General features: G+C 45.3%; 1 protein-coding gene across 1 annotated transcript in view; it reads right to left on the bottom strand.

The window, feature by feature from the left end:
* MYO5B (myosin VB) overlaps window positions 1-27,312 on the bottom strand; it is a 390,702-nt gene that overhangs the window by 85,275 nt on the left and 278,115 nt on the right. The window contains exons 17-18 of the mRNA XM_023207571.2: window positions 23,086-23,172; window positions 5,280-5,391 (exon numbers count right to left, since the gene is read on the bottom strand). Coding sequence (XP_023063339.1) covers window positions 5,280-5,391; window positions 23,086-23,172 — 199 coding nt within the window. The remainder of the gene's footprint in view (window positions 1-5,279; window positions 5,392-23,085; window positions 23,173-27,312) is intronic.

Here is a 27,312-nt window from a genome sequence, read left to right as displayed (position 1 = left end):
AGGGGCTAGGGGGATGGGATGAGGATGTTCAAAAAGGATGCTCAAGGACGGCAGCTCTGTGGAGGTGACAGCTGAGCAAAGACCTAAATGAGCTGAAGGAGGCAGCCACAGAAAAGAAGAAAGGAGGAAAGTTCCAGGAGAAGGGCAGAGTGGATGCTTATGTCCAGCGGTGCAACTGCTGGGTATATCTGAGGATCAGGAGAGCCAGGATGGCTAGCTGGGGGAACTGAAGGTGAGTGGTGGGAGAAGCCAATCACCAAAGGCCTTGTAGGTTGCAGCATAAAATTTGGGTGAGAGCCACAAGCTAGCTTTGAGCAAGGGAATGACCTGATCTGATCAACATTTTAAAAAGATTATCCTCAAATGGTCACAGAGTTGTATGCGTAATTACAGGATGCAAATAACCCCCAAATAAAACTATGAGATTGTTTTGGACCTGTAATTACTGTCTTAATTACATCCATTAGGTTAAAATTAGTTGGCCTTCCCTGGGCTCACCCCTGTGGATGAGGAAAGACAGCCCAGCAGGGTTCCTGTGGACAAGCCTGGGACAGAGCACTGGGAGAGTAACCCACGATGACAGAGCTCTTTGTAAATCAACTGCCATCTCATTTTGCTCACTGGCATGAAGACCATAATGAGAAAGGAAGGAATGAGCCAAGTCCAAGGAAAACACACACACAAGATTGCTTTTCATATTGGCAAATGGCCCTGAAAAGTGCTGAGTCATCATTCTTCATAGGCTAAGCCCTATTGGGTCACTAGGAGTCAGGTTCCACACACAGGAAAGGCTGTCCTGCCTGAGCTAAGGCTGAGGTGGCGGCACAACTTCCAGCTTCAGTGTCACTGACTGAGTCCCCGGCCTGGTCCAGGCTGCTGGTGAAGCTGGCAAGAGTGGGCTCTGGGCTTGGCTCTCCTCCCTGTGTCTGCTCAGAGCCATGCACCCACTGGGCCTTCAGCTCATGCTGAGAGGAACAGGGGCTGGACTGGGCTTGGGAGCTTTGAGGCAGCCACGGCCCTGCTTTGATCACTGCCCCGCTGGGGAAGGCTCCATGCCTCAGCCAGGAGGGGTCAGGAAGCCAAAGCAGGGTAGCTAAGCCCCCGAGTAGGGGGAGAAGCCTGGGTCCTCCAGCTTAAGCAGAGTCAGAGGCTGGGGGCTGCCTACCGCATCCAAGCAACCAGAGTACCTGCGCTTTGTTCCCTATTCTGGAAAAAAAAACAGGAAGGGATGATATGCTCTGCAAACCCGCCTTTTCTGAACAAGGATTTCTCTGAGGGTCTCACCTGCTCCACCGAGACACCCATCAGCCTCATCTCCACACTGTCCTCACCCTGTGTGTCTCCAGAACATCTCCCACCCAGATCTGCTTCCTTTAACCCTTAGAACTGACTGTTCACTGATAAATCAATCAATCATCCTTTGAGAATCTTTCTCCAAGAGTCAGACTGCAGGGCTGAAAGCAACCTTAGCAATCCATTCCATGCCACTCCTTTTACTTCACAGATGATAAAACTGAAGCCTAGAGTAGTGAAGTGACTTGCTCATGGTGACTTCAGCAAATATCAAAGGATGACCCCAGATTTGGGTCTCCCAGGCCCCAAGTCTCCAACTGCAGCATCCCCTTTCGTGACACTGTCTCCTCTACATAGTGCTCACATAGTTCCTTGTGCTCTGTGGGCTCCCTGTAGATGTTTGTTAATACACTCCTTCGCCACTGTGATGAAGGTTCAGGCTTGCACGACAGCCAGTTTCCATGATGTGGTCCTCTAGAATTATGGCCGTCATCAGATTAGACTATTATTAATTCTGGAGGGCAGGGCCCATATAATGCACTCTTTTTATAGCCCTCACACTAACCCCTCTAGATTAGAGTACAAATAATTCGGTATGTATCTGTGGAGTTGAAGAACAAACAAATTCAGGTTAAGAATGATAGGGGCTATTCCTAAAGTCCTTGCAGAGGAGAGGCCACTAGAATCCACTTTTCTCCCCTAAACAACCACAACAATTTATTAAAACCTCACTGACAGCCTAATGAAGCAGCCCCCAGCCCCAGGCTGCCCCTCCAGGAAGGTGGTCTTTAAGTGCCTGGTGCCTGTCCGGCAGGCCACCTTTGTCCCCACTTCTTTCCTCATCGTTTTGTTCTAAAACATACTTAGCACTTGCTTGGGACAGGGTGGGGAACTGGCATGTGCCCCTCTAAGTTAACATGAGGCTCTGTCGAGTCTTAGTTTCTTGATACGAGTCCCAGGTCACTCAGCATGAGAAGTATGGGTGTCCGGATGTGGCCCAAGAAAAGGAGAAAAATAAAAAGGAGGAAACAGAAGGTCCCAGGGAAGTCTTTAGCACTAGAGTCTCTCTTCAGTCTCCAGGAAGGATAACTACGCTCAGTGGCATTACTCAATCAGACTGGATCAGAGGGCAATGTAGTTTAGACAGTGGGAGTTAGAATCCGCACACCTATGCAACCTTGGGCAATTTATATCAGCTTTCTGTGCCTCGGTTTCCTCATCTGTAAAATGAGGCTGACTTCTGTATATTCCTCATATGATGAGCCATTACCAGCAGGTTTCTAGTCATGAGCAGCTCTTGGCTGGTTCCCATGCAGCCAGCTGCATAAACTCACGTATTCCTGTGACAACCAGGAATTGTGCTAGGAACACAGCCACAGCAGGACCCTTGTCATTTATGTGTTCATAGTCTGGGGAAATGACAAGTCCTCAATTACAATATAAGGGGATGAATGCAATACAGGGAGGGAGGAGGTGAGTGCTGCTGGCCCATAGAAGATGGAGTAGCTAACATCTGGGAGGCTAGGAAGTATTTCAGAGCTCAGTTTGGAAGGCAAATACCACTTTGTCAGGCAGGCGAAAGAGGGGGAAAAAGCATTGCAGGCAGAGGAAGCAGCATGTATTCATATAATTTTTCTTTAGGCAAGTCACTTGTTCTTTCATTCATTCCACAAATATTAGGTGGGTTCCCTCTGTGTATTAGGCTCAGTGCTCATAACTAAGGAGGTGGCGTCAACGTAAAGACACTGTCCTCTATGAAAAAGGAACACACATCTGGAACATGGGCAGCATGCTATGGGCTCTAAGAGTGACATGAAGCGCCACATGCTACACCAGGGGAAGAAGGAGGGAGAAGCTGCACTGAAGCTGAGCACTGAGAAGCGGGTAGGCTCCCCATCAGTGGAGAGAAGAGGCAACTGTGCCAGGAAAGGCCCAGTGTCCTGAGCACATCACAGCAGCAACCCCAGGCAGTGGCATATGGTCCCTTTAACTGGAGGGGAGCCCAGTGTGAGGGCCGACTCAGCCAGTCTGATCTGGGTCCCCTGTAGAGTTCCCTGGCTGGGAATCAGAGGTCTTGGTGGTAATCCTGGAGAAATCCAGGGAAGGAACAGAGGAGGGAAACTATGACCCCAGACAAATGAGAAGGCAGCCACGTGGCAGAGTGGGCCGCTCACAGGCCCTGAAATTAGCTGACCTTTAACAGAGATTTTTCTTGTCCATAAAAAGTAAGACGTAAAAATGTGGACACTGAAAGGTAGACCACAGCAAAAACCTCAAACGACCAGAGTCCAACTAACTACAGCCCTTGATTAACCAGCCTGTTACCCCCTCACCCTGTTAAAAAAAAAAAGATGGCATGGCAAGGGTGGTTAGTATTTAGGCTCTCTTTTTAAAAAGGAAACTTTAAAGCTATGCCTACATTTACTATAATATTCTGCACTGTCTATAGCTAGACTTGAGCAGCTAAGATGATGCTCAGAAGATGGCTGCAACACATTTACAAAATGAAACATGACCTTAGATCTGAATCATCTGGCAATGAGCTACTCCAGATGAACAGATTTTCCTAACAGAAAACTTGAAAAAATAAAACTTCTGAGGTAATTTTTATTACCTTGTTCAAGTGATTTTTGATATAATTTAACCTTTATTGAGCCATTAATGATCATACTCTGCTGTAATCCCTGAAACGTCTGGCACCATGGAAATGTTTAAGGATTTGCCCCTCACAAAAGGCCCCAACAGCTCTGCTTCTATAGTTCTCCAGTCTCCGCTGTCAGGTGTGAATTCAAATTGTTTCAATTGAAACATAACATCTATTGCCTTACTTAAAACAAGTATCTGGGGGAGGGCCTGAGGCTGGTGGTGCAAACAGCTAGATGCAGCAGCTACCTTCTCCTCTGCTGGCTTCAGGGCTAGGCCTGGGCTCCGCATCAGAGCCCTTACGCAGGTATACCAGATGGGCCATGCTATGTAGCCCCTGAGAACTGGAGAAGCCAGAGATTTGGGCCAGCAATTTGCAGTCAGGAGCAGCCTCATCATAAACTCAAGCGAGCTGTATAAAGAATTGTTGGGATTCAGTCAGGCTGGTGGGCAAAATATTAGAGATAGTTACAGAAGTATCTTCTTGGAAGGATTAGAAGTTTGCATAACTTCGGTAACAGATCTGGCTGAAGGCGGCCTGATCCCTTTATCTTTAAACAAATTAAAATAGTAATAAAGAAAGGCAGAGTAGTTTACCTAGCTAGCTTGTTTACTCATATAATCTTAAGAATAACCTTTGATGTACCATGGGTGCATAATGGCTTTTTTATTCGAGAAGTCCACAATGTCAACTACTCTCTAATGGTGTTGACTCAAGCCTTTAATTAATCTTACTGCATAAATGTGAGTCTGACAAGCTGATCAGGGCAGAGTTGCAACTGTTTACAGGACACAGCAGGGAGCCTGTAAGTGGCTCAGACCCTTAGCCGGACTGGCAGAAGAGAATATCTGTGTGTCAGTGTCGTTTATTCACCCGTCGCCGGGTCAGGGGTCTGCAAGGTACAGACTCCCCGTAGTTGGTGTCCTCGAGAGGAGCACTGCCACAGAATTCCATTTTCTATGCCTGCTGAGCTGTGTCATGGGGTCAGGGGAAGCAGGAGGGATAGCATTAGGAGATAGACCTAATGTAAATGACCAGTTAATGGGTGCAGCACACCAACATGGTACATGTATACATATGTAACAACCCTGCATGTTGTGCACATGTATCCTAGAACTTAGAGTACTAAAAAAAAAGAAAAAGGTTGGGAAGTGCTCTAGGTAGGTGACTGGGTTGTCTTTTTTTTTTTCTCCTAGTCACTGATGTAGGAAAATGGATTAGTATCCTAGAAATAGATTCAATAAGAAGCATGAAGACCAAAAAAATGTAGACAACAACGCCACCCCCTCAATCTTTAGGGGCCCTGATCAGGCCTCTCCTGGAGCTGGGCTGTGTGGCTCACCTTGATGAGGTTCTCCAGGACAGACCTGCAGATAGCCTTTTTGTCTGTGTTGGCGAGCTCTCTCTTCTTGACCAGCACCCGATACCGGTTGAAAAAGTCATGGTAGGCCCACCTGGAGGGAAAGCAAAGGGGCATCAGATGACATGTCCTGCCTCTTGGCCACACAAAAGCCATGAGTGACCTCAAACAGTGCCCCATGGGGTCAACACTGTGGCGCAAAGTCATTCTTCAGAGCAGCAAAGAACAGTCCCAGGGGAGTTTTGTCCTCCCCAGGGCCCTCCAAGAATTTCAGTGTGGAGGGCTGGAAAAAAGGTGAGCTTTGAAGGTACTTCTTAGAGGACTAAACAGGAGGTTTCTGCCTGATATGGTTTGGCTGTGTCACCACCCAAATCTCATCATGAATTGTACCTCCTGTAATTCTCACATGTTGAGGGAGGTACCCAGTGGGAGATAACTGAATCATGGGGGTGGTTCCCCCATACTGTTCACTGTTCTCATGGTAGTGAACAAGTCTCATGAGATCTGATGGTTTTACAAACGGTTTCCCATTTCGCTTGGTTCTCATTTTCTTGCCTGCCGCCATGTAAGATGTTCCTTTGCTCTTCCTTTGTCTTCCACCGTGATTGTGAATCCTCCCCAGCCATGTGGAACTGTGAGTCCATTAAAGCTCCTTTTATAAATTATCCAGTCTCGATAGTGTCTTTATTAGCAGCATGAGAACAGTCTAATATACTGCCCAAGCATGCAGTGCTCCACTCCTCAGAAGCAGGAGCCTTACCTGGAGCACAGCTTTATTTTCAAATGTTGGTTTTCTTATAGAATACTATGCTCATTGTAAAAAGTTGTTTAAATGCAGAAATGTGTACATTAACAAATAACAAGTGGCCATAACCTAACCCCTGAAGAGATAACATGGTTTATGTTTTAATCAGTATAGAAGGAACTATTCTTCTCCCCAAAGTAGATTTTGCTTGTGATTTTTTTCTTCTGATTATTAGAGTAATTCAGGCCCACTGAAAAGAAAATGTCCAGCAATTCACATAATTAAGAGCATTTACAACACCCCTACCTATGTAGGCGAGTGCTGTTTTGGTCTGTGTGGGAGGGGAATCTTTAAGAAAGCCTAGGCTGGGTGCGGTGGCTCAAGCCTGTAATCCCAGCACTTTGGGAGGCCGAGACGGGTGGATCACGAGGTCAGGAGATCGAGCCCATCCTGGCCTACACGGTGAAACTCCGTCTCTACTAAAAAAAACAAAAAAAAAAAAAAAAAAAAACTAGCCGGGCGAGGTGGTGGGCGCCTGTAGTCCCAGCTACACGGGAGGCTGAGGCAGGAGAATGACGTAAACCCGGGAGACAGAGCTTGCAGTGAGCCGAGATCACGCCCCTGCACTCCAGCCTGGGCGACAGAGCGAGACTCCGTCTCAAAAAACAAAAAAAAAAAAAAAAAAAAGAAAGCCTAAGTTTTCCCCTCGGTCTGTGAAATTATCTCCACTTAAATAAATGCAGTCTTTCCGATAAGCAAATCTGCTATTCCCAGGTAGGGTCTGTCCCTTTCTCATTAAGGTGGTCTCAATTCATATATATACTCATTCTCCTGAAACTGATTCTTCTCTCAATTTTTGGGAGGTATTCAACAACTTCCACATACAGTCATGTAGTGACTCAGCACAATCTCCACCCTAAGGAGACTTTGAATTTTCACTCTACGTCCCTCTGAAGATCAGTCCAACCTATCCCCACTTTCTCTGTGTCCTCAGCTGAGGTGTACAGGCAGCACCCACTCTCATCTTCCGAGGCATGTGCTGTCCATACCCCCCACGTGGAAGTAATTTACGTGACGGCCCAACTACCTGACATGGACAGGAGACAGGGAAATACTGGATAGAAGAGGACAGTTCCCTGGCAAAGGTCCCACCCTCAAGCCTGGATACCTGTGGCCCTAAATGAGGATGTGCATTCCTGTTTTTGTGACCAAAAAGTTGCCTTTTGGCCCGCCACATCCCCTATCCTGTAGCTATATAAACTCCAAACCCCAGGCTCTAAAGGCAGACAAGGAGACAAAGAGACAAGAAGATGAATGGCAGAACAGCACGAGAGAAAGAGAGAAGAGAAAGAGCATCTGAACACTGAGAGGAGTTCACCTGGGGGTTGTGGGAGAGGAGTTCGGCCACTGCGTGGCCAAACTCCAGGAGATCATCATCTTCCCACTCTATCCCCTGCTTCTAGCTCCCCATCCATCCCACTAAGAGCCACCTCCACCACTCAATAACCACCCCCCAGGAACCATCATTCAAGTCCATGTGTGACCCGATTCTTCCAGGACCCTGGACAAGGGCCCGGCTACCAAGCAGGCACTGAGCTGTTTAACACTTAAGCCATCCAACAACGGTAGAGCTAAAAGAGCACTGTGACACTGGGGCTTCAGGAGTCGCAGGCTCCCACCCTTAGATGCTGCTGTGGGGCTAGAGCCCAAAGAGGCTTGTCCCGGTTCCTGCACCTGTCCTTATGCCTGCTCCCCATTCCATAAGGGGTTTGAGCTTACAGCAGCAAAGAGAGAGCCACACCCCCATAGCACACCCTGTGACGGCGGGGCCAGGGAACTCTCCCGTCTCAAACTCGGGTAAGCTCACTCATTTTGAGATATTAAAATGAGAGTAAGTGGCTTGTATCCCTTCTCCTAGAGCACATCTGCCTTTTAAGAGGGCCCTTTAAAAATGTTCAAAGAAACAAGATGAAAGTTTGGCCAGGCACGGTGGCTCACACCTGTAATCCTGGCACTTTGGGAGGCTGAGGTGGGTGGATCACTTGAGGTCAGGAGTTCGAGACCAGCCTGGCCAATATGGTGAAACCCTGTCTCTACTAAAAGTACAAAAATTAGCTGGGCATGGTGGTGGATGCCTGTAGTCCCAGCTACTCAGGAGGCTGAGGCAGGAGAATCACTTGAACCCGGAAGGTGGAGGCTGCAGTGAGCCGAGATCATGCCACTGCACTCCAGCCTGGGTGACAGAGACTGTCTCAAAAAAAAAAAAAAGGGAAAAAGAAAAACAAGTACTGTGGAGTATCCCATACAGCTTTGGATTCAGCTGCAGCATGGTGGGCAGTAGGGGCACACCGTGCTCTGGAGCAGGTTCTCTTAGAGTTCTAGATCTTCCAGCATTGCGGCCCTTGGGTTCCTAAGAGGCCCTGTCCCTCCCAGCAGCCTGGGATGAGAAGGAAAATGGAGGCTGAGCTCCTTGCCTTTCCCCCTCCTCATCACTCCTTTGCAAACACTTTTCTTGGTCTGGTGGAAGATATCTAACACAGCCATGGGTCTCAGAGAAGGGGTGAGTATAAGAGCAAACAACAAAATGACATCTCTCCCTTTTCCTTTTTCTCTATGTAAAATGGCTCTTTACCATTAAAAAGTTAAGTTTGAGCTATAACTCACATACTGTAAAATATACCCCTTTAGAGTGTACAATAACTGTTAGTATATTTGCAAAGTTGTGCAACCATCACACCCTATTCTGCCCTATTCTCCCCTCTTCACAGATCCTGGCAACCACTAATCTACTTTGTCCCTATGCCCGTTCCCTCTTTAATTGATCCCGTCTGTCACGCACGTAGTGGCACAAGGGAACAAGAGCCCGTATTCTGCTCAGAGCTCATGAGTCTTTACAAGGCCTTGCTCACCAGGCTACTGGTCCATGTGGATTCCCTTCAGAAGGAAGGGCGCAGGGCACTTAGAGCACCGAGGTCTCTGTTTTATGGCCTGGGAAAGGGTTGCTCTGCCCTTTGCCCTTTCCTCACCGAGCAGAAACTATTTCCTGCCCCTTTAGTAGTGGAAAGACTGTGAACCAAACCCATTGAGTCGCTGATTATCTCTAACAGGCGACTGTTTAAAAATGGAAACGTTTAAGGTTATTTGCCTAGTTATATGCTGTTTTAATTATTTTATCATGTACAGTAAGTATCCAGAGCACTCCTAAGCCCTGACCCATACTTGAACAACTTAATGCTGGAAGCCTGAGAGATTGCCAGAGCCGACAAGCTGTCCATGAGACGTGCATTTTCTTTTAATACATGCCAGCACCACTGAATTTCTTCCAGGCTCTTCCTGTGTCGGCCCCCAAGTTTTAAATATAGACACTTCTCTTGGGGCAAGATGGATTTGGGTAAGAATCAGGTGGAAGAAACCATATGAAAAAGGGCCTGACAGAGTCGGAGTCCCCTTGGTCCCTGTGCTCGCCATCCATCTTTGACTCTTTCGGCTTTGCTGACCCACCCGCTCAGGTGCGGGCTCTCCTTGTAAAGCTGCCCTGCCCTTTCCTTCCGCGTGTCTTTCTGAGGGCACTGCCCATATTATGCACCATGGTTATTTGCGTACACACTTGTTTTAGTTCTCCTTAAGAGTTTGCAATTTCACTGGGGAAATAATTAAAGCATCATTTAGCTGGGCTAAAAACCTTAAATGCTTCTAATTTGAAAACCTCTTACTGCTGACAGATCCGTAACTCAAGGAAATTACTAGAGTGAGGAGCTGAGGCTGCAAAGACATCAAGGCCAGTACAGGATGAACCTGGAGAACAGAAGGACAGAAGCCTGGTTCTGACACCGGCCAGCAGTGTGACTGGGGCCAGTCCCAGCCTGGTTGCCTCCCTTCCCCTACCTGTACAGCAGAGAGAACATCACCCACGTCATAAAAGCACCCACAGGGCTTTCGCAGCCAGGGAGTTCAAGAGATGGGGCTTATGGAGAGCTCCAAAGCTTCCAAAGACCATAATTCTCTTGTTTCCTGCGTAAGCCACTCCCTTCCCCTTTTCTTACAAAGGTGTCCTTCACACACAGCTGTACCACAGACAGGGTGTGCAGACAGGCTGAGGGGAGAGGAGATGCCAGCTCCCGTGCGAAGGGAAACCGTCCCCTGAGAAGCAGCACCGTTGCTTCATGGCCGTGAGGGTGGGGACACCCTCAGGAAGGACCAAGAGAGGTCAGTACCCACTACGGGGTCTGGGCATAAGGGCTGTAAATGCGTCGCTCCCTGAAGGACCCAGCATCAAATGTGAATTCTCCTTTCTGTGGATTTCTGTGAGAAAACCCTCAGAGATAAAACTCTCACAAGAAAGGCTCCCTCACCTTTAAGAGGAAAATCTTCAAAGTAAAGCTCAAGAGAAATTGTGATTCTTTTTCCAAAAATAGAACTTTTTAAAGGGGCTCTCTGATTTGGTGGGGACCTCTGGGTGGGCATTCATTGCAATCACCTAAAGCTATAACAGCCCACTCATGAAGACCACGGGCTGTCCAGGGTTTCTTGAGGCTGCCGTGACAGAATCTCCCCCTCTCACAGCATTTTAGCTATTCCCGAGTCCACTGCGGGACAGAGAGCATTCCACCTTGTGTTGTGGGTATGTTCGTGCAAGGGCAGTTTCCCTGCAAGACTTGCACCTCCTTCAAGTCTCTCTCTGATCCATGTTTAACCTTTACAGCCCCTATTGTCATGGTGTGTTTACACTCGGTTGCCAATTACAGTTTTAAAAACGGGTATTCTCCTGACCATTCAACATGTTAAACCTTTTCTCACTACCAGTGTTTCCCACAGAGGGTGCTACTGGCTTTGGGGTGGCACCCTTGGGTGTGGGACAGTCCTAACACCATGCAGCATCTTTGAATCACTATCCCCGACTCCATTCACTGAGACATCAAAAATGCCCCCAAATGTTTGTAAAACGTTTACTCCAGAACATGGTTTTAGTGCAGGACAACTTCTTGACTTCCATCGCCTCCACAGCATGACATCCACCCTCATCGGGTGGCCATGAAGACTCCCTTTCCCACTTGGTGTAGCTCTGTGGTTCACTGGCCAGGAGACATCTTTCAACCCCATCACCCAATCCTGGGCTTGGCTGCTCTTCCATTTCACTCCACATCAATGGTGGGAGAAGAGCCCTCATCCCAAGTCTAGTGACTCCAGGAACGTAATTCTTACTCAGCCCTGCTCTCCCTGGATTCTGACTTGCTTGTCAGGGGCCTGGCTGAGCATTCTGGACTTCAGTGGCATGCTTCCTCCAGAATCAAGGCCTTCTTCACCTGGAGTGCCTTTAGCTTGCTGGGGAGCAAGTACTCTGACAGGGTCAAGGAGTCACAACTGGGTGTATGGGAGAAGCTCAGGACCCGTGACTGCTTCCTGGTAGGAAGAGGGAGAGATCTGAGACAGTAACAAAGGCCAATATGGGAGGAACCAGGGCAGGCATTCAGCAGAACCCACCAATCTGGAAAGATGTCTCCTTGTAATGAGCTCCTCAGGCTCAAGGTGGGGAGTGGTAGCACAGCTGCTGAGAATGGTGCAGGAAGCTCAGTAGCTTTGGGATGTTGTTTGACTAACGAAGCTCCCATATAGAGCCTAACACTGGATTTAACCATCTGCACGTGCAAATATTCTGCAGAAGAACATGCCTGCTTGCAAGGGCCCCGATAGACCAATGTGGACAGACAGCATGGAGCTACAGAGTTACAGCACTTTGTGCTTCTTCTTCCTTGGGCATGTTTCTTCATGAGGTGACTGGCTGGATCAAACAAACCCTAGAGTCCCTCCAGTAAGAGCATAAGGCTCTAAGTCACATACCTTCTATGACATCGGTCCACAAAAAGAATCTCTAAAGATGTCTTGATGGGTAACCCAAGAAAATGATGAAGAATCCCTCAGGGCTCCTCTGGTCAGAATTAGGTGGGTCAACCCATCCTTTCAGGTACTGCACTATACCATCATGCAACCTCGCTCAAGGATCCCTGGTCACATGGAGGTGGAATGCAAGAAGTACGCTTCTCTTCTCATTAAAGAGCCTTACAGGAACCTATGAGCTTCAGTGGGACTTTGTTCCCTATAAGGTCTCACATGAAAACCAGCAGCAATTTGTGGGGCAGAGTTGTTTGGCCATGCTGTGAAGGCATACCTACCAGGACCAACAGGCTCTCTCTGGGTATTGCGACATGGATAATCTTTATTATGCCACCAAGAAACAAACGCTTCTTTTCCTTTTTGAAGGAACAAATCAGCAGAGAAATAGATGACACTGCATACAAGAGTTTCCCTTGGAAGTATACTGGGGGTGGACAAAACTTCTAAAGGGACGTAAGAGGCCAAAATCAGAGAAGAGAGGGACACCTTCTCAAAGGCTCACAGGGACAGGCATCCTTAACCTGCAGACATGCGGTATGGTGGCTCCACCCCTTTCTATCTGGAGGACTTGATCTGATCACTTAACCTTTCTTGGGTATATTTCTTTGTCCATTAAGTTAAGTTGTCACTGCCTATCTTGCTTTCCTCAATGGTCAATGTGATCCTTTCAACAAATGGTCCTGGGACAAATGGATAAATGCACACAAAAGAATAAGATTGGGTTCTTCACATCTTATACATAAATTAACTCAAAAGGGATCAAAGTCCTAAAACAGTAAAACTCTTGGAAGACAACACAGATGTTAGTCTTTGTGACCTCGTGTTAGACAATGGTTTCTTAGCTACGACACCTAATGCACAACCAAAGAAATAGACAGATTTCTTCAAAATTAAAAGCTTTTGTGCTTCAAAGAACACAATTAAGGAAGTGAAAAGATGGTTCACAGAAAGGAAGAAAATATTTGCAAGTCATATGTCTTATAAGATTTTCATATTCTTAATATATAAAGAACTATAACTCAACAAGACAAGTAACTCAATAAAAAAATGGGCAAAGGAGATCAATAGACATTTCTCTAAAGAAGATGTACAAATGGCTAAGCACATGAAAGATGCTCAACATGATTAGTCATCAGGAAAACACCAATCAAAATCACAAGGCATCTCTTCACACCCACCAGAAAGGCTGTAACAAAAAAGACAGACAAGAACAAATGTTGGTGAGAATGCATAGAAATGGGAACCCTTCATGTATACTGCTGGTAAGAATGCAAAATGGTACAGCCACTGTGGAAAACAGTACGGAAGGTCCTCAGAAGAGGAAAGTATTACCATATGACACAACAATTCCACTCCAAGGTATACCCTCCTCAAGAGAAAAAACGTGTCTACACAAAAACAGGTACACAAGTGTTCATAGCAGCATTCTTCCCCAAAAGTAGAAACAACCAAACATCCATCCACTGATGAATGGATAATATAAAATGTGCTGTGTCTATCCAATGAAATAATATTCAGCAATATAAAGGAATAAACTACTGACGGATGCTGCGCATGGATACATCTTGAAAACATCCCTGAGTGAAAAGAGCCAGACACGAAAGGACACATATTATATGATTCCAATTATATGAAAAATCCGAACTGGGCAAATCTATAGAAATAGAAAGCAGGTTAGTGCTTGCCAAGGGCTGGGAGCGGGGACTATTAATGGGCACAGGGTTTCCTTTTGGGGTGATAAATACACTCTGAAATTAGACAGTGGTGATGGTTGTGTAACTCTGTATATAATGAAAATAACTGAAATTGCGTACTTTAAAAGGGTGAATTTTATAGATAAATTGTATCTAAATTTTGAAAAGATAACATAATGACAACATAAGAGGTCTGTGGGTGGCCTTTATAAAGTAATACATACGATTTGTCATTATTTCAGCTCTGAAACTCATGGAGGGGTTCCTAGTGCAAAGGTTGTCAGATGCTCACCCAGCACTCACACCATCAGAAACACTCCATATTTGCCTTTCCCTTTATCCCCCAACTATGTCCTGGGCCTCCTAGGGGAACACAGGCCCAGCCGCCTTAGTGGCCCTAGAACTGAAGCCTGCAGAACCTTGTTGCAGAGAGAAGGAAACAATTCCCCCCGCCCCTACTGGCTCCGAGCTGGAGCTGAGACACAAATAGGAAAACCCTATCCATCCTAACACTGCCTGGATGTGACAAAGTAGCTTATAGTTGACCCAGGGGCCAACACATGCTTCCAGGGTAATGACTTTAAGGCAGGATGCATTTTTAAATCACCTGGGAAACCTTGTCAAAATGCAGATGTCCAGGGCTCAGTCTCAGGCTCTGACTTAACAGGTCTGAGGCCACCCAGCTTCTGAGGCTGCTGAGCATGTCCTCACGACTGACGCGTAGCCCTGCGTGAGAACTCCCGGGTCAGACTCCAGTCCAAAGGAACGAAGACAGATCTCAGGCAAAAGAGCCAGACCCAAAGGCTGTGAGATCCTGAGATAATGACTCATATCATTCCAAAATCAGTTCTGTATTATTCCTCCTCTGTGGGATGTTGAATAGCAAGGGAAATAACTGTGCATTGGTTTTAAATTCAACCGTGATTAAATAGGGAGAGGAAGCAAGCCACTTCTAAAGCTTCCCTCTAGTTCTCCAATCTTATGCTATTTACTCTTTAGGGGTTTGGGGGGAAGGAAGTTGATGAAGAAGTGCAAGTCTTTTCAGAAAGCACCACTTTTATGAAGTAAAGGTGGGATGGTGTGAAGGAGAACTCAAGTTCATGCAGAGTTTTTTTTTTTTTTTTTTTAAATATAAACATCATACATTCAAGTAGTCCCCCCGCCACACAGACACTTTTCGGGGTAAGCAGTATTTGCTTCACAATTTCTCCAGGACACAAAGCTGCTGACTCTCTGGAGAGGGAGACAGATGACTGCACAGGCACAAGACCCAGGAGCTGGGTGATGGGTGGATGAGCCTCTGTTCCTGGGCAGTGCATTTATCACAGTGCTTTATGTGCATAACAATGGACATATTTCTTAGCCACTGCACAGCATTTCAAATTGAGTGATACATTTTCATTTTAAATCAGACTCACAGAGAGCCATAATTCTCAGGGAGGATAAAAATAGACAGGGATAGGGAAGCCCGAGGGCAGGCTGAGGGAACACCCAGCAGCCACTGCTGTCCTGCAATGCTGCATTCCTGCTCTCTGGCTTGGTGGATTTTGGTGGCAAATGGCATGTATTAATTTGGGGAAGAGGGGTGAGAATTCCTCTTCCAGGGCATCAGTAGGCTGGATGCAGGAACTCTGCCTAAAAAGCCCTCTGCTTGGGCTCTTGCGGAGCAGCCCTGTGGATAATTCATCACAGGCTTCTGCAGTGACATCTTTTCTTTTCCTTTGCCATCTCCCTCACTTTGGCTGCTTCCTCACAAGGAATGTTGGAGATGGCATAAATTGTAATTCCCTCAATCAAAGAAGGCCATTGAAGTTTCTTTTGGAAACAGCTGTGCAAAGTTGTATAGTTACTTGACAAGCTAATATAAGCTGAATCACTTTGCTGTGTTGAGTTTTTAGCAGCCAAAGAGCTGAAGTTTTGTAGAAAACTCCCAATTTATCCATTTATCCAGCACCCAACTCAGGTCCCTCTGGTCCCATGAAGGTCTCCTAAAGTCAGATCAATAAAATAACTGCTCAACTCCACACTGAAGCTAGCACACATTACACTTATATATTTCCTTCAGTAGCTAACACCTTACTGGGCACATAGTATCTACTAAACCTCACTTGCTTTATCCCCAGATACAGTAGACACACACCAATCTCCTGGATTAAGCAGTTAGGTAGTATTATTATTTTAATCAGAGACGTCACTCCAAACGGTTACCACGGTTGGCGGATGGAGAAGATTAAGCAATGGTGCTGAGTCAAAATATTACAGGTGTAATAGCTTCCCACCTTCTCACCACTCATCCTCAAAGTAAATGCCATCCTACGTGCTATGGCTTGGTTGCGGTGAGAGGAAAAGGATTAGGCTATAGATTAAATGGTGAGGATGATTCGACTGCAACTCAATACAGTACTAACAAAAGTGACACAAAACCACAGTGCTTCTTTCCAAAAGTTAACATTTCAAATAGCAGTTTGGGGAGGGAATCCTCTCTTTGACCCTTTAGCAAAACCTGCTAAGATGGCAAATGCCAGGAGGATATGGCAGCATTCTGGATCTAAGTCCACACATTTAATTCACAGAATTAGAGAACGGTTCCTGTGATACCAGAAATATCGTCATTCCTTCCTTCCCTACAATTTCCACAATACCTGTAATTACAAAAAGAAATGGTGCAGATGCACTTGTAAGTATCTGCTAGAAAAAAGTCCAAAACAATTAGAATAGCAGTAAAAGACAGCTATCAGCTGCCCCTTAAGAGTCCAGGGGTTGTGGGCATTTTGACTCTACTGGCAGCTCTGATTTGCAGTGAGGTGGAATGAACAGTAGGAGAATCCATTTTCTATATGGGTCTAAAGACTTTGGGGAAATGCATTCTTTTAGCTGCTAAAAATAACGCTGCCTGGATGAGGCAAAATCACACCTGGTCTCCCAGCATGCTACAACTAGAGGAATAAGCAGTAGGAATGGGGCAGTGAGCGGCCAGAGACACCCTCTGTAACTTACTGTGGCTCCTAGCCTCAGGCATCATGCTGCTTCCTGGCAGACAGTTCCTTCACCTTTCAAGGCCCAGCTCAAGTCTCACCTCCTCAGTGAAGCTGCAGCTCCTTCTGCACTTGCACTACAACTTTGCATCTGGTTATATATATGTTGTTCTGTTTCAATCTCACATCACTTCCCTGCTGTGAGCTCCTGCTGGGCAGGGCCCATGACTTGCATCTTTCAATCCCTCCCAGGAAGCAGCACAGGGCTAGATGCTCAGTGCAGGATGAGACATGGAAGAGAAAGATTCCCAGGAGAGAAGGACACCACAAAGGCCAGAAACTGTTCTCATTCTACATAGAGCCTATGTGAGCCCCTAGAAGCAACACCCTCTCCCCACTGGCTTCCCCCTCTAAAACCGACCATTTTGCATGGAGACAGCAAGACCAGTAGGAGTGCGGACAGCACACACCGTCACTCTGATTTCACACAGCAAGGCTTCAAGCTAGCTCAGCCGGTGAATCAGAGGTGGCAGAGATGTGTATAGACCTCTGCCTGAGCATGGTCTATGGTTAACCACATCAGATCCATGGACTTCTAGCTCCTCCCTAATGTTCTCCAAGGAGAAACCCTTGAAGCAACATCCTGTGCAGACTCTTGTCCTATTATTGAACAACTCATTCTGTTAAAAAGTTCTTTGTGAAATCTGTGGCCCCTTGTATACTAGAGGGGTCCCCGAGGTTCCACCTGGCTTAGAATACCTCATTGTCACATGCTTCCCTTGTTTCCTCTCCCCTGCTTGACATGGTCCTAATGTTCACAGCTCCTACCTGACAAGTCCTCCACGAGCACCTTGGGTCTCTCTGCTCGCCTCCAGACCTCTGCTCTGTACAGCACAGGATGGTTGTGAGGACCCGTGATCCCTAAGTTTCTCGTACAGTGATCCTCAACAGTTTAACATGGGACATTCAGCTCCAGTCTGTTTTGACAAACTTCTTTACATGTTTTTTAAACTGAGCTTTCTAATTGCTTGGAGAGATCTGGGAATTTCAGAGTGCTCTTTTGAGGTGGCCACACATGTTGGGATTTCACAAAAACACTACCATAAAGTGCTGAGACAGACACATTCTATCCAGATAGTTACACCCATAGGGAGATAGCTTCTTGCTCATATCCCAATGAGTAATAAATATCTTATTAAATGCTCAAGTGTCCAGTGCTGGCTGAGAACTCTAGATACATTATCTAATTCCTTACAACAACGTACCAAGTGAGTATGATCATTCTCTTTAAGGATAAGGAAACCCAGGCTCATTGAGATTAATTTACTACTCCAAGGTCATCCAGCCAAGAAGTGTGGGAGTCAACATTTGAATCCAGGCCTGACTCCAAAGTCCAAGAATTTAGCTACCAGGCTCTTTCAGCTCTCTGACAGGCCACAGCTCTGCAGTCTGAACTCCCACAAGCTAGAAAGACGAGGGAATAGTTTTGCACTGAGTCTCAGGTTTGGAGCCAGCCCCAGAGGGCAGTCTCTTAGGATCTCGCTTTACCCCTTTCTCGTCTGATAAACCTTTGCTGGGATGGTAACACTTCCTGCACACGAGCAGTAAGATGCTTGGCAGCAGCAACAACATAGCTTGGGGCAGAGAAACGGCAGGCATAGGCCTAGCTCAACCACCAACCAGGTTGGTAATCTTGAGCAGTTCACTTTCTTGTCTGTGTCTCACTTGTAAACACACGCTTTATATCCTGATGCATCCATCCCTATAGATAACACTGAAATATGACCATGCCACAATGTCCTTTCCTCCCCAAATTGCTCTCTCTCATTTTCTACCCCAAGTTATTTCCTGAAAAAACCAAAAACGGTATATTGGTCACAACTGTAAAACAAAAATAAAATTCTAAAGCCCCCAACTATCTGAATGGATCCCTTCTCGCAGCTGCAGGCATTCCAAAGATAACCTGAAACACTAGTTTAGGCCATGCTGGGAATGGGGAGCTGGGCATGCCTCATTATACCCTCCTCCCTTTGGAATTACTGATAGAACAGACTCTAAATCCGATAAGAAATGTTTATAATCTATTCTCTCTGAAGCCTGATACCTGGGGAGTTCAGCTGCATGATAAAACCTTGGTCTCCACCACCTTTTATCATAACCTAGACTGTCCTTTCTATTGATAATATCCCAACCAACTGCCAATCAGAAAATCTTTGAATATGCCTGTGACCTGGAAGCCCCCACCTTCCGGTTGTCCCACTTGCCTGAACCAAACCATTGTATATCTTACATGTGTTGAGTGATGTTTTATGCCTCTCTAAAATGTATCAAACCAAGTTGTGGCCTGACCACCTTGGACACATGTTCTCAGGATCTCCTGAGGGCTGTGTCATGGACCATTGGTCACTCATATTTGGCTCAGAAGAAATGTCTTCAAATATTCCATAGTTCGACTCTTTTCATTGATACAACCCATTGAATTAATATCCTAACCCATAAATGGGTTGCAGCGCACAGTTCTGAGAAACAGTGGATAAGGAAATGTTTTCTGTAGGTATGTCCTCTCCTGGAAGCCTGGCAGATACGAGAGCCAGAAGCAGGAGTGCAGCCAGCTGCCTGTGGAAGACGGTTTGAAAACAAGTAGCTCCGCAGCTCCCTAAGGTCCTTTTCTAGTTCTTAAACTGGATGAAGATATGTCTGATCTGAACCCTGGGCTTGTAAGCAGGCACTGAAAAGCAGTCTAATTCATCAGACTAGTGGTTTGAACTCAAAACTGAACTACTACACCCATTGCCTGAGCCCCATCCCCTCGATCAAAAGGCTGATGTAGGAGACTGCAGGGCAGACTGGGAAAAGGAACGCCAGGCCTTCATCTAAGTTGACAAGCTTGGCCCACTTCATTAACAGAGTTGTTAGCTATTTGTGTTCAGACCCTAAGGTCAAAAAATGAGAGACAGCCCTAGGACACTCTCTGTCCTTTTTTCTAAGCAGAGACAGATGTGGCTGAAAAGAAAATAACAGCCTTCAACCTAGCTAGAGTAGTTCATCCTGAACAATGCTGGGACCCGCTGGGTTTTGAAGAACTGCCCGGGTGTTGCAGATTACTGACAGCTCTTGTACTTTCCAGGTCAAATGTAAATTCCTAATTCCATCAGCAGCTTCCTTCTCAGGCCAAACATTTAGGAATTGTTTGTGGTTAAGTTGTTTATGGGTAATTAACCACTGCATATGAAACGGTTCCTCCACTATAGTGGGAGAGTGCCAGGTGGAAAGAAGACAGGGAGGAGGGGAGGCCCATATCACATCCTTTCATTCCCACTTCTGGTTCCTTCCACCTTCTGATACGAGCAAATTGTTAGGACAGAGGGTCCCAGTGGGACAGGCTCTGGGCTGCTACACTGTTCAGTTCAGCTCCGATTAATGGCGGATGTTTGGTCTACATGACGCTGGTAGAAAGTGTGATCTCACAAGAGCTAGTGGGGTCACCAGCCACCCTTCACCCTTATTTCAGGGAAGTGTCCAGAGGGGATCCAGTGTTGGCATAGCTCCAACAAGCTCTGGACTGGTTCAGTGGCTTATCCGCAAGGCAAATCAGAGCATGATAGTTATTTTTTAACTCAAAGAAATTTTATTTTCCCACCACAGATTTCATTCTATATTTAAAGGTTACAGGAGTCTACTGAGGAATGAATGGGTAAGCGAAATGGGATACATCCATACAATGAAATATTACTCAGCGTTAATAAGGAAGAAAGTTCTGACACACTCTTTAACATGCATGAAGCTCGAAGGTATACTAACTGAAATAAGCCACTCACAAAAGGACAAATACTGTATTATTCCACTTCTATGAGGTTCCTGGAATCACCAGATTTACAGAAAGTAGAAAGGTGGCTGCTAGGGACTGGGGCAGAGAGAACAGGGAAATATTGTTAATTCCACAGTTTCAGTTTTGCAAGATGAAAGAATTCTAGAGATGGATGATGGTGATGGTAGCATAAAAAAAGGAATGTACTTAATACCACTAAACTGTACACTTAAAAGTGGCTAAGATGGTAACCAAGGAGGTGAAAGACCTCTACAGGGAAAAAAACAAAACATTGCTGAAAGAAATCATAGATGACACAAACAAATGGAAACACACTGCACACTCATGGACAGGTAGAATCAATATTGTGAAAATGATCACACTGTCAAAAGCAATCTACAAATTCAATGCAATTCCCATCAAAATACTACCATATTTCTTCACAGAACAACAACAACAAAAATCCTAAAATTTATATGGAACCAAAAAAGAGCCTGCATCACCAAAGCAAGATTAGCAAAACAAACAAACAAAAAAACCAACCAACCAACCAACCAACCAACCAAAAAACCCCCCAAATCTGGAGGCAATACATTACCCAACTTCAAACTGTACTGTAAGGCCATAGTCACCAAAACAGCATGGTATTGGTATAAAAACAGGCGTACAGACCAATGGAACAGAATAGAGAACCCAGAAATAAGGCCAAATACTGACAGTCAACTGATCTTTGACAGAGCAAAAACAAAAAGTGGGGAAAGGATACTCTATTCAGTAAATGGTGCTGGGATAATTGGCTAGCCACATGTAGAAGAATGAAATTGAATCCTCACCTCTTACCCTATAGAAAAATCAACTCAAGATGGATCAAAGACTTAAATCTAAGACCCCAAACCATAAAAACTCTAGAAGGTAACACTGGGAAAACCCTTCTAGACACTGACTTAGGCAACGACTTCGTGACCAAGAACCCAAAAGCAAACACAATGAAAATGAAGATAAATAGATGGGACTCAAACTAAAAAACTTCTGCACAGCAAAAGAAATAATCACCAGAGTAAACAGACAACCCACAGAGTGGGAGAAAATCTTTGAAATCTATACATCCAACAAAGGACTAATGTCCAGAATCTACGAGGAACTTAAAGTAGCATGAAAAAAACAATCCCATCAAAAAGTGGGCTAAGGACATGAGAAAACAATTCCCAAAAGAAGATATGCAAATGACCAACAAACGTGAACAAATGCTCGACATCACTAATTATCAGGGAAATGCAAATCCAAACCACAATGGGATACTACCTTACTCCTGCAAGAATGGCCATAACTAAAAGATCAAAAAATAGATGTTGGCATGGATGTCATGAAAAGGGAATGTTTTTACACTGCTGGTGGAAATGTAAACTAGAACCACTGCTATGGAAAACAGTGTGGATATTCCTTAAAGAACTAAAAGTACATCTACCATTTGGGTCAGGCATGATGGCTCATGTCTGTAATCCCAGCACTTTGGGAAGCCGAGGCAGATGGATCACCTGAGGTCAGGAGTTTGAGGCTAGCCTGGCCAACATGGTGAAACTCCATCTCTACTAAAAATACAAAAATTAGCTGGATATGGGGGTGTGCACTTGTAGTCCCAGCTACACAGGAGGCTGAGACAGGAGAATCACTTGAACACAAGAGGCAGAGGTTGCAGTGAGCCCAGATCACGCCACTGCATTCCCACAACTGGGTATGTACTCAGAGGAAAAGAAGTCATTATACGAAAAAGACACTTGCACATGCATGTTTATAGTGGCAGAATTTGCAATTGCAAAAATATGGAACCAGCCCACATGCTCAGTTAATGAGTGGATAAAGAAAATGTGGTATGTATATATGAAATACTACTCAACTATAAAAAGGAACAAAATAATGGCATTCACAGCAACCTGGATGGAGTTAGAGACCACTATTCTAAGTCAAGTAACTCAGGAATGGAAAACAAAACATTGTACATTCTCACTCATAAGTGGGAGCTAAGCTATGAGGATGCAAAGGCATAAGAATGATGTAATGGACTTTGGGGACTTGGGGGAAAGGGGGGCGGTGGTGAGGGATAAAAGACTACACACTGGGTACAGTGCACATTGCTTGGGTGATGGGTGCACCAAAATCTCAGAAATCACCACTAAAGAACTTATTCATGTAACCAAACACCACTTGTTCCCCCCAAAAAAACCTACTGAAAAAATCTGAAAAGTGGTTAAGATGGTAAACATGTGTACTTTCCCACTGTGACAAAGGGTGGGGGAATGGTAAAGGGGACAAGGTGGGAGTTGAGAGAAGGGGAAATCCTCTTTGCAACTCTAGCTAGCTTATCACTTAGACCAATGCCAAAAATCTGAAATCTGAAAAGGACTTTAGAGAAAAGCAGCCAAGCTGATATGACTGCTAATCTTCCCAATTTTTCAGGCTCATCTGAGAGTCTCATTTCCATCAGCATCCTGCTTGGGCCTCAGTGTTTAAGAACTGTTTTGAAGGATCCATCAGCATTCCACTTGGGCCTCAGTGTTTGAGAACTGTTTCGAAGGATCTGTTTCTGGATGACGGTACACAAGAGGGCTCCCTGGGGAACCAAACTCTGGCTGCTCTAGGGCAGTCCCAGAAGGCAGGTGGCGGGCACGTTAGTTACCTGGATGGGTAGCCAGCTGCACTGATTCGAATCGTCTCCAACACCCCGCAGGCTCTGAGTTGCTGCACTGCTCTCTTTGGGTCAAAGCTGCCAAAGGAAAAAAAAAAAAAAAAAGTAAGACAAGAGATGAGTTGCCACATTTACAAAAAAAGAAATAAAAAAGAATATTTTCCTGCAGTACATGAGGTACCTGATGCCACTGAGTTACAGCTCATCAGGCACTCTTGAGCTAAAGTCAGGGGTGAGGCATAGACTAAAAGACACCAATGTGCAGGCACCTGAGCCATCTCAGCATCTTCTGTTCTGTGCCTGAGGTTTTTGTGCACATTCTTATTATCAACCGGGATATCCTTCTTTGCCCACGTGAATCCTCCCCACCCTGCAAGACTCATCATTGCTGCTCCTCTCCAGAGCCTACTCTTATTGTTTTTATCCACATGGACAAGCATCTTCACTCACTGTCCCAAGCATATACGCTTAGCACCATTATTTGGCTTAAGCATTAAAAGGATGAGTTTTAGGCTAGGCAGATCTGGGTTTGAATCATGACATGGTCACTTACCAGCTGGGTGTCTACTTTGGGGCAAGTCACTTCATGTCCCCTTGGGCCTCAGTACCCTCATCTATATAATGGGGGGAAACAGCAGTACCTATTTTATCAGGTTAGTGTGAAGCTTATATGTAATGATCCCTGAAAGCAGGTGGAACAGTGCCTAGCACTGCAAAGGGCACACACGTTGTATATGTTGTTAGCTATAATCACAACAGCTATTCAGTTAAGAATCACGTAGATGAACGTCATTTACATTATTACAGATTACTTTTCAATCTTCAGCGATATGTGCACCATTTTCAACCACTCACATGTCCTACAAAGTTAAGCCTAGCACTCAAAATCCAGTATGTTTTCAAACATATATTGAGTATGGCACTGTAGAATAAAAGCCAGCTGCTGTGTGAGCTTTCTGAGCATCGCTGCTTGAACAGGAAAGTTTATACTAGACAGTACATAACAAACGTGGTGAAAATGCCGAAAGAGAGGGAGGTTCCAAGATGGCTGAATAGGAACAGCTCCAGCCTCCAGTTCCCAGCGTGAGCGACACAGAAGACAGGTGATTTCTGCATTTCCAACTGAGGTACCAGGTTCATCTCACTGGGGTGTGTCGGACAGTGGGTGCAGGACGGTGGATGCAGCCCACTAAGCGAGAGCCAAAGCAGGGTGAGGCATCACCTCACCCAGGAAGTGCAAGGGGGAAGGGAATTCCCTTTCCTAGCCAAGGGAAACCATGACACACAACACCTGGAAAATTGGGTCATTCCCACCCTAACACTGTGCTTTACCAAGGGTCTTAGCAAACGGCACACCAGGAGATTATATCCCATGCCTTGCTTGGAGGGTCCCACGCCCACAGAGCCTCCCTCATTGCTAGGACAGCAGTCTGAGATCTAACTGCAAGGTGGCAGTGAGGCTGGGGGAGGGACGCCCACCATTGCTGAGACTTGAGAAGGTAAACCAAGCAGCAGGGAAGCTTGAACTGGGTGGAGCTCATGGCAGCTCAAGGAGGCCTGCCTGCCTCTCTAGACTCCACCTCTGGGGACAGGGCAAAGCCAAACAAAAGGCAGCAGACACCTCTGCAGATTTAAATGACCCTGTCTGATAGCTTTGAACAGTGGTTCTCCCAGGAGGGAGTTTGAGATCTGAGAATGGACAGACTGCCTGCTCAAGTGGGTCCCTGACCCCTGAGTAGCCTAACTGGGAGACCTCCCCTACCAGGGGCAGACTGACACCTCACACCTCACACAGCAGGTACCCCTCTGAGATGAAGCTTCTAGAGGAATGATCAGGCAGCAACATTTGCTGTTCAGCATTATTCACTCGTCTGCAGCCTCTGCTGCTGACACCCAGGCAAACACGGTCTGGAGCGGACCTCCAACAAACTCCAACAGACCTGCAGCTGAGGGTCCTGACTGTTAGAAGGAAAACTAACAAGCAGACAGCACACCCACACCAAAACCCCAACTGTACATCACCATCAACAAAGACCAAAGATAGATAAAACCACAAAGATGGGGAAAAAGCAGTGCAGAAAAACTGAAAATTCTAAAAACCAGAGCACCTCTCCCCCTCCAAAAGAACACAGCTCCTTGCCAGCAATGGAAAAAAGCTGGATGGAGAATGACTTTGACAAGCTGAGAGAAGACTTCAGATGATCAAACTTCTCCAAGCTAAAGGAGGAAGTTAAACCCATCACAAAGAAGCTAAAAACCTTGAAAAAAGATATGACGAATGGCTAACTAGAACAATCAAGGTAGAGAAGTCCTTAAATGATCTGACAGAGCTGAAAACCATGACACGGGAACTATGTGACAAATGCACAAGCTTTAGTAACTGACTTGATCAACTAGAAGAAAGGGTATCAGTGATTGAAGATCATGTGAATGAAATGAAGTGAGAAGTGTAGAGAAAGAAGAGTAAAAAGAAATGAACAAAGCCTCCAAGAAATATGGGATTATGTGAAAAGACCAAATCTACATCTGATTGGTGTACCTGAAAGTGATGGGGAGAAAGGAACCAAGTTGGAAAACACTCTGCAGGATATTATCCAGGAAAACTTCCCCAACCTAGTAAGGCAGGCCAACATTCAAATTCAGGAAATACAGAGAACGCCACAAAGATACTCCTTGAGAAGAGCAACTCTAAGACACATAATTGTCAGACTCATCAAAGTTGAAATGACGGAAAAAATGTTAAGGACAGCCAGAGAGAAAGGTCGGGTTACCCACAAAGGGAAGCCCATCAGACTAACAGCAGATCTCTTGGCAGAAACTCTACAAGCCAGAAGAGAGTGGGGGCCAATATTCAACATTCTTAAAGGAAAGAATTTTCAACCCAGAATTTCATATCCAGCCAAACTAAGTTTCATAAGTGAAGGAGAAATAAAATCCTTTACAGACAAGCAAATGCTGAGAGATTTTGTCACCACCAGGCCTGCCCTACAAGAGCTCCTGAAGGAAGCACTAAACATGGAAAGGAACAACAGGTACCAGCCACTGCAAAAACATGCCAAAATGTAAAGACCATCGATGCTAGGGAGAAAATGCATCAACTAACGAGCAAAGTAACCAGCTAACATCATAAGGACAGGATCAAGTTCACACATAACAATATTAACCTCAAATGTAAATGGGCTAAATGCTTCAATTAAAAGACACAGACTGGCAAATTGGACAGAGTCAAGACCTATCAGTTTGCTGTATTCAGGAGACCCATCTCACAAGCAGAGACACATATAGGCTCATAATAAAGGGATGGAGGAAGACCTACCAAGCAAATGGAAAAAAAAAAAAAAAAAAAGGCAAGGGTTACAATCCTAGTCTCTGATAAAACAGACTTTAAACCAACAAAGATCAAAAGAGACAAAGAAGGCCATTACGTAATGATAAAGGGATCAATTCAACAATAAGAGCTAACTATCCTAAATATATATGCATCTAATACAGGAGCACCGAGATTCATAAAGCAAGTCCTTAGAGACTTACAAAGAGACTTAGACTCCCACACAATAATAATGGGAGACTTTAACACCCCACTGTCAACATTAGACAGATCAATAAGACAGAAAGTTAACCAGGATATTGATGAATTGAACTCAGCTCTGCACCAAGCAGACCTAATAGACATCTATAGAACTCTCCACCCAAAATCAACAGAATATACATTCTTCTCAGCACCACATCGCACTTACTCCAAAATTGACCACATAGTTGGAAGTAAAGCACTCCTCAGCAAATGTAAAAGAACGGACATTATAACAAACTGTCTCTCAGACCACAGTGCAATCAAATTAGCACTTAGGATTAAGAAGCTCAATCAAAACCGCTCAACTACATGGAAACTGAACAACCTGCTCCTGAATGACTCCTGGGTACATAACAAAATGAAGGCAGAAATAAAGATGTTTTTTGAAACCAATGAGAACAAAGATACAACATACCAGAGTCTCTGGGCCACATTTAAAGCAGTGTGTAGAGGGAAATTTATAGCACTAAGTGCCCACAAGAGAAAGCAGGAAATATCTAAAATGGACACCCTAACATCACAATTAAAAGAACTAGAGAGGCAAGAGCAAACACATTCAAAAGCTAGCAGAAGGCAAGAAATAACTAAGATCGGAGCAGAACTGAAGGAGATAGAGACACAAAAAAACCCTTCAATCAATCAATGAA

The sequence above is a fragment of the Piliocolobus tephrosceles genome, chromosome 18 (genome assembly GCF_002776525.5).
Source record: "Piliocolobus tephrosceles isolate RC106 chromosome 18, ASM277652v3, whole genome shotgun sequence".
In the NCBI taxonomy this organism is placed as follows: Eukaryota; Metazoa; Chordata; class Mammalia; order Primates; family Cercopithecidae; genus Piliocolobus; species Piliocolobus tephrosceles.
This window is presented reverse-complemented; position numbering and strand designations above follow the sequence as displayed.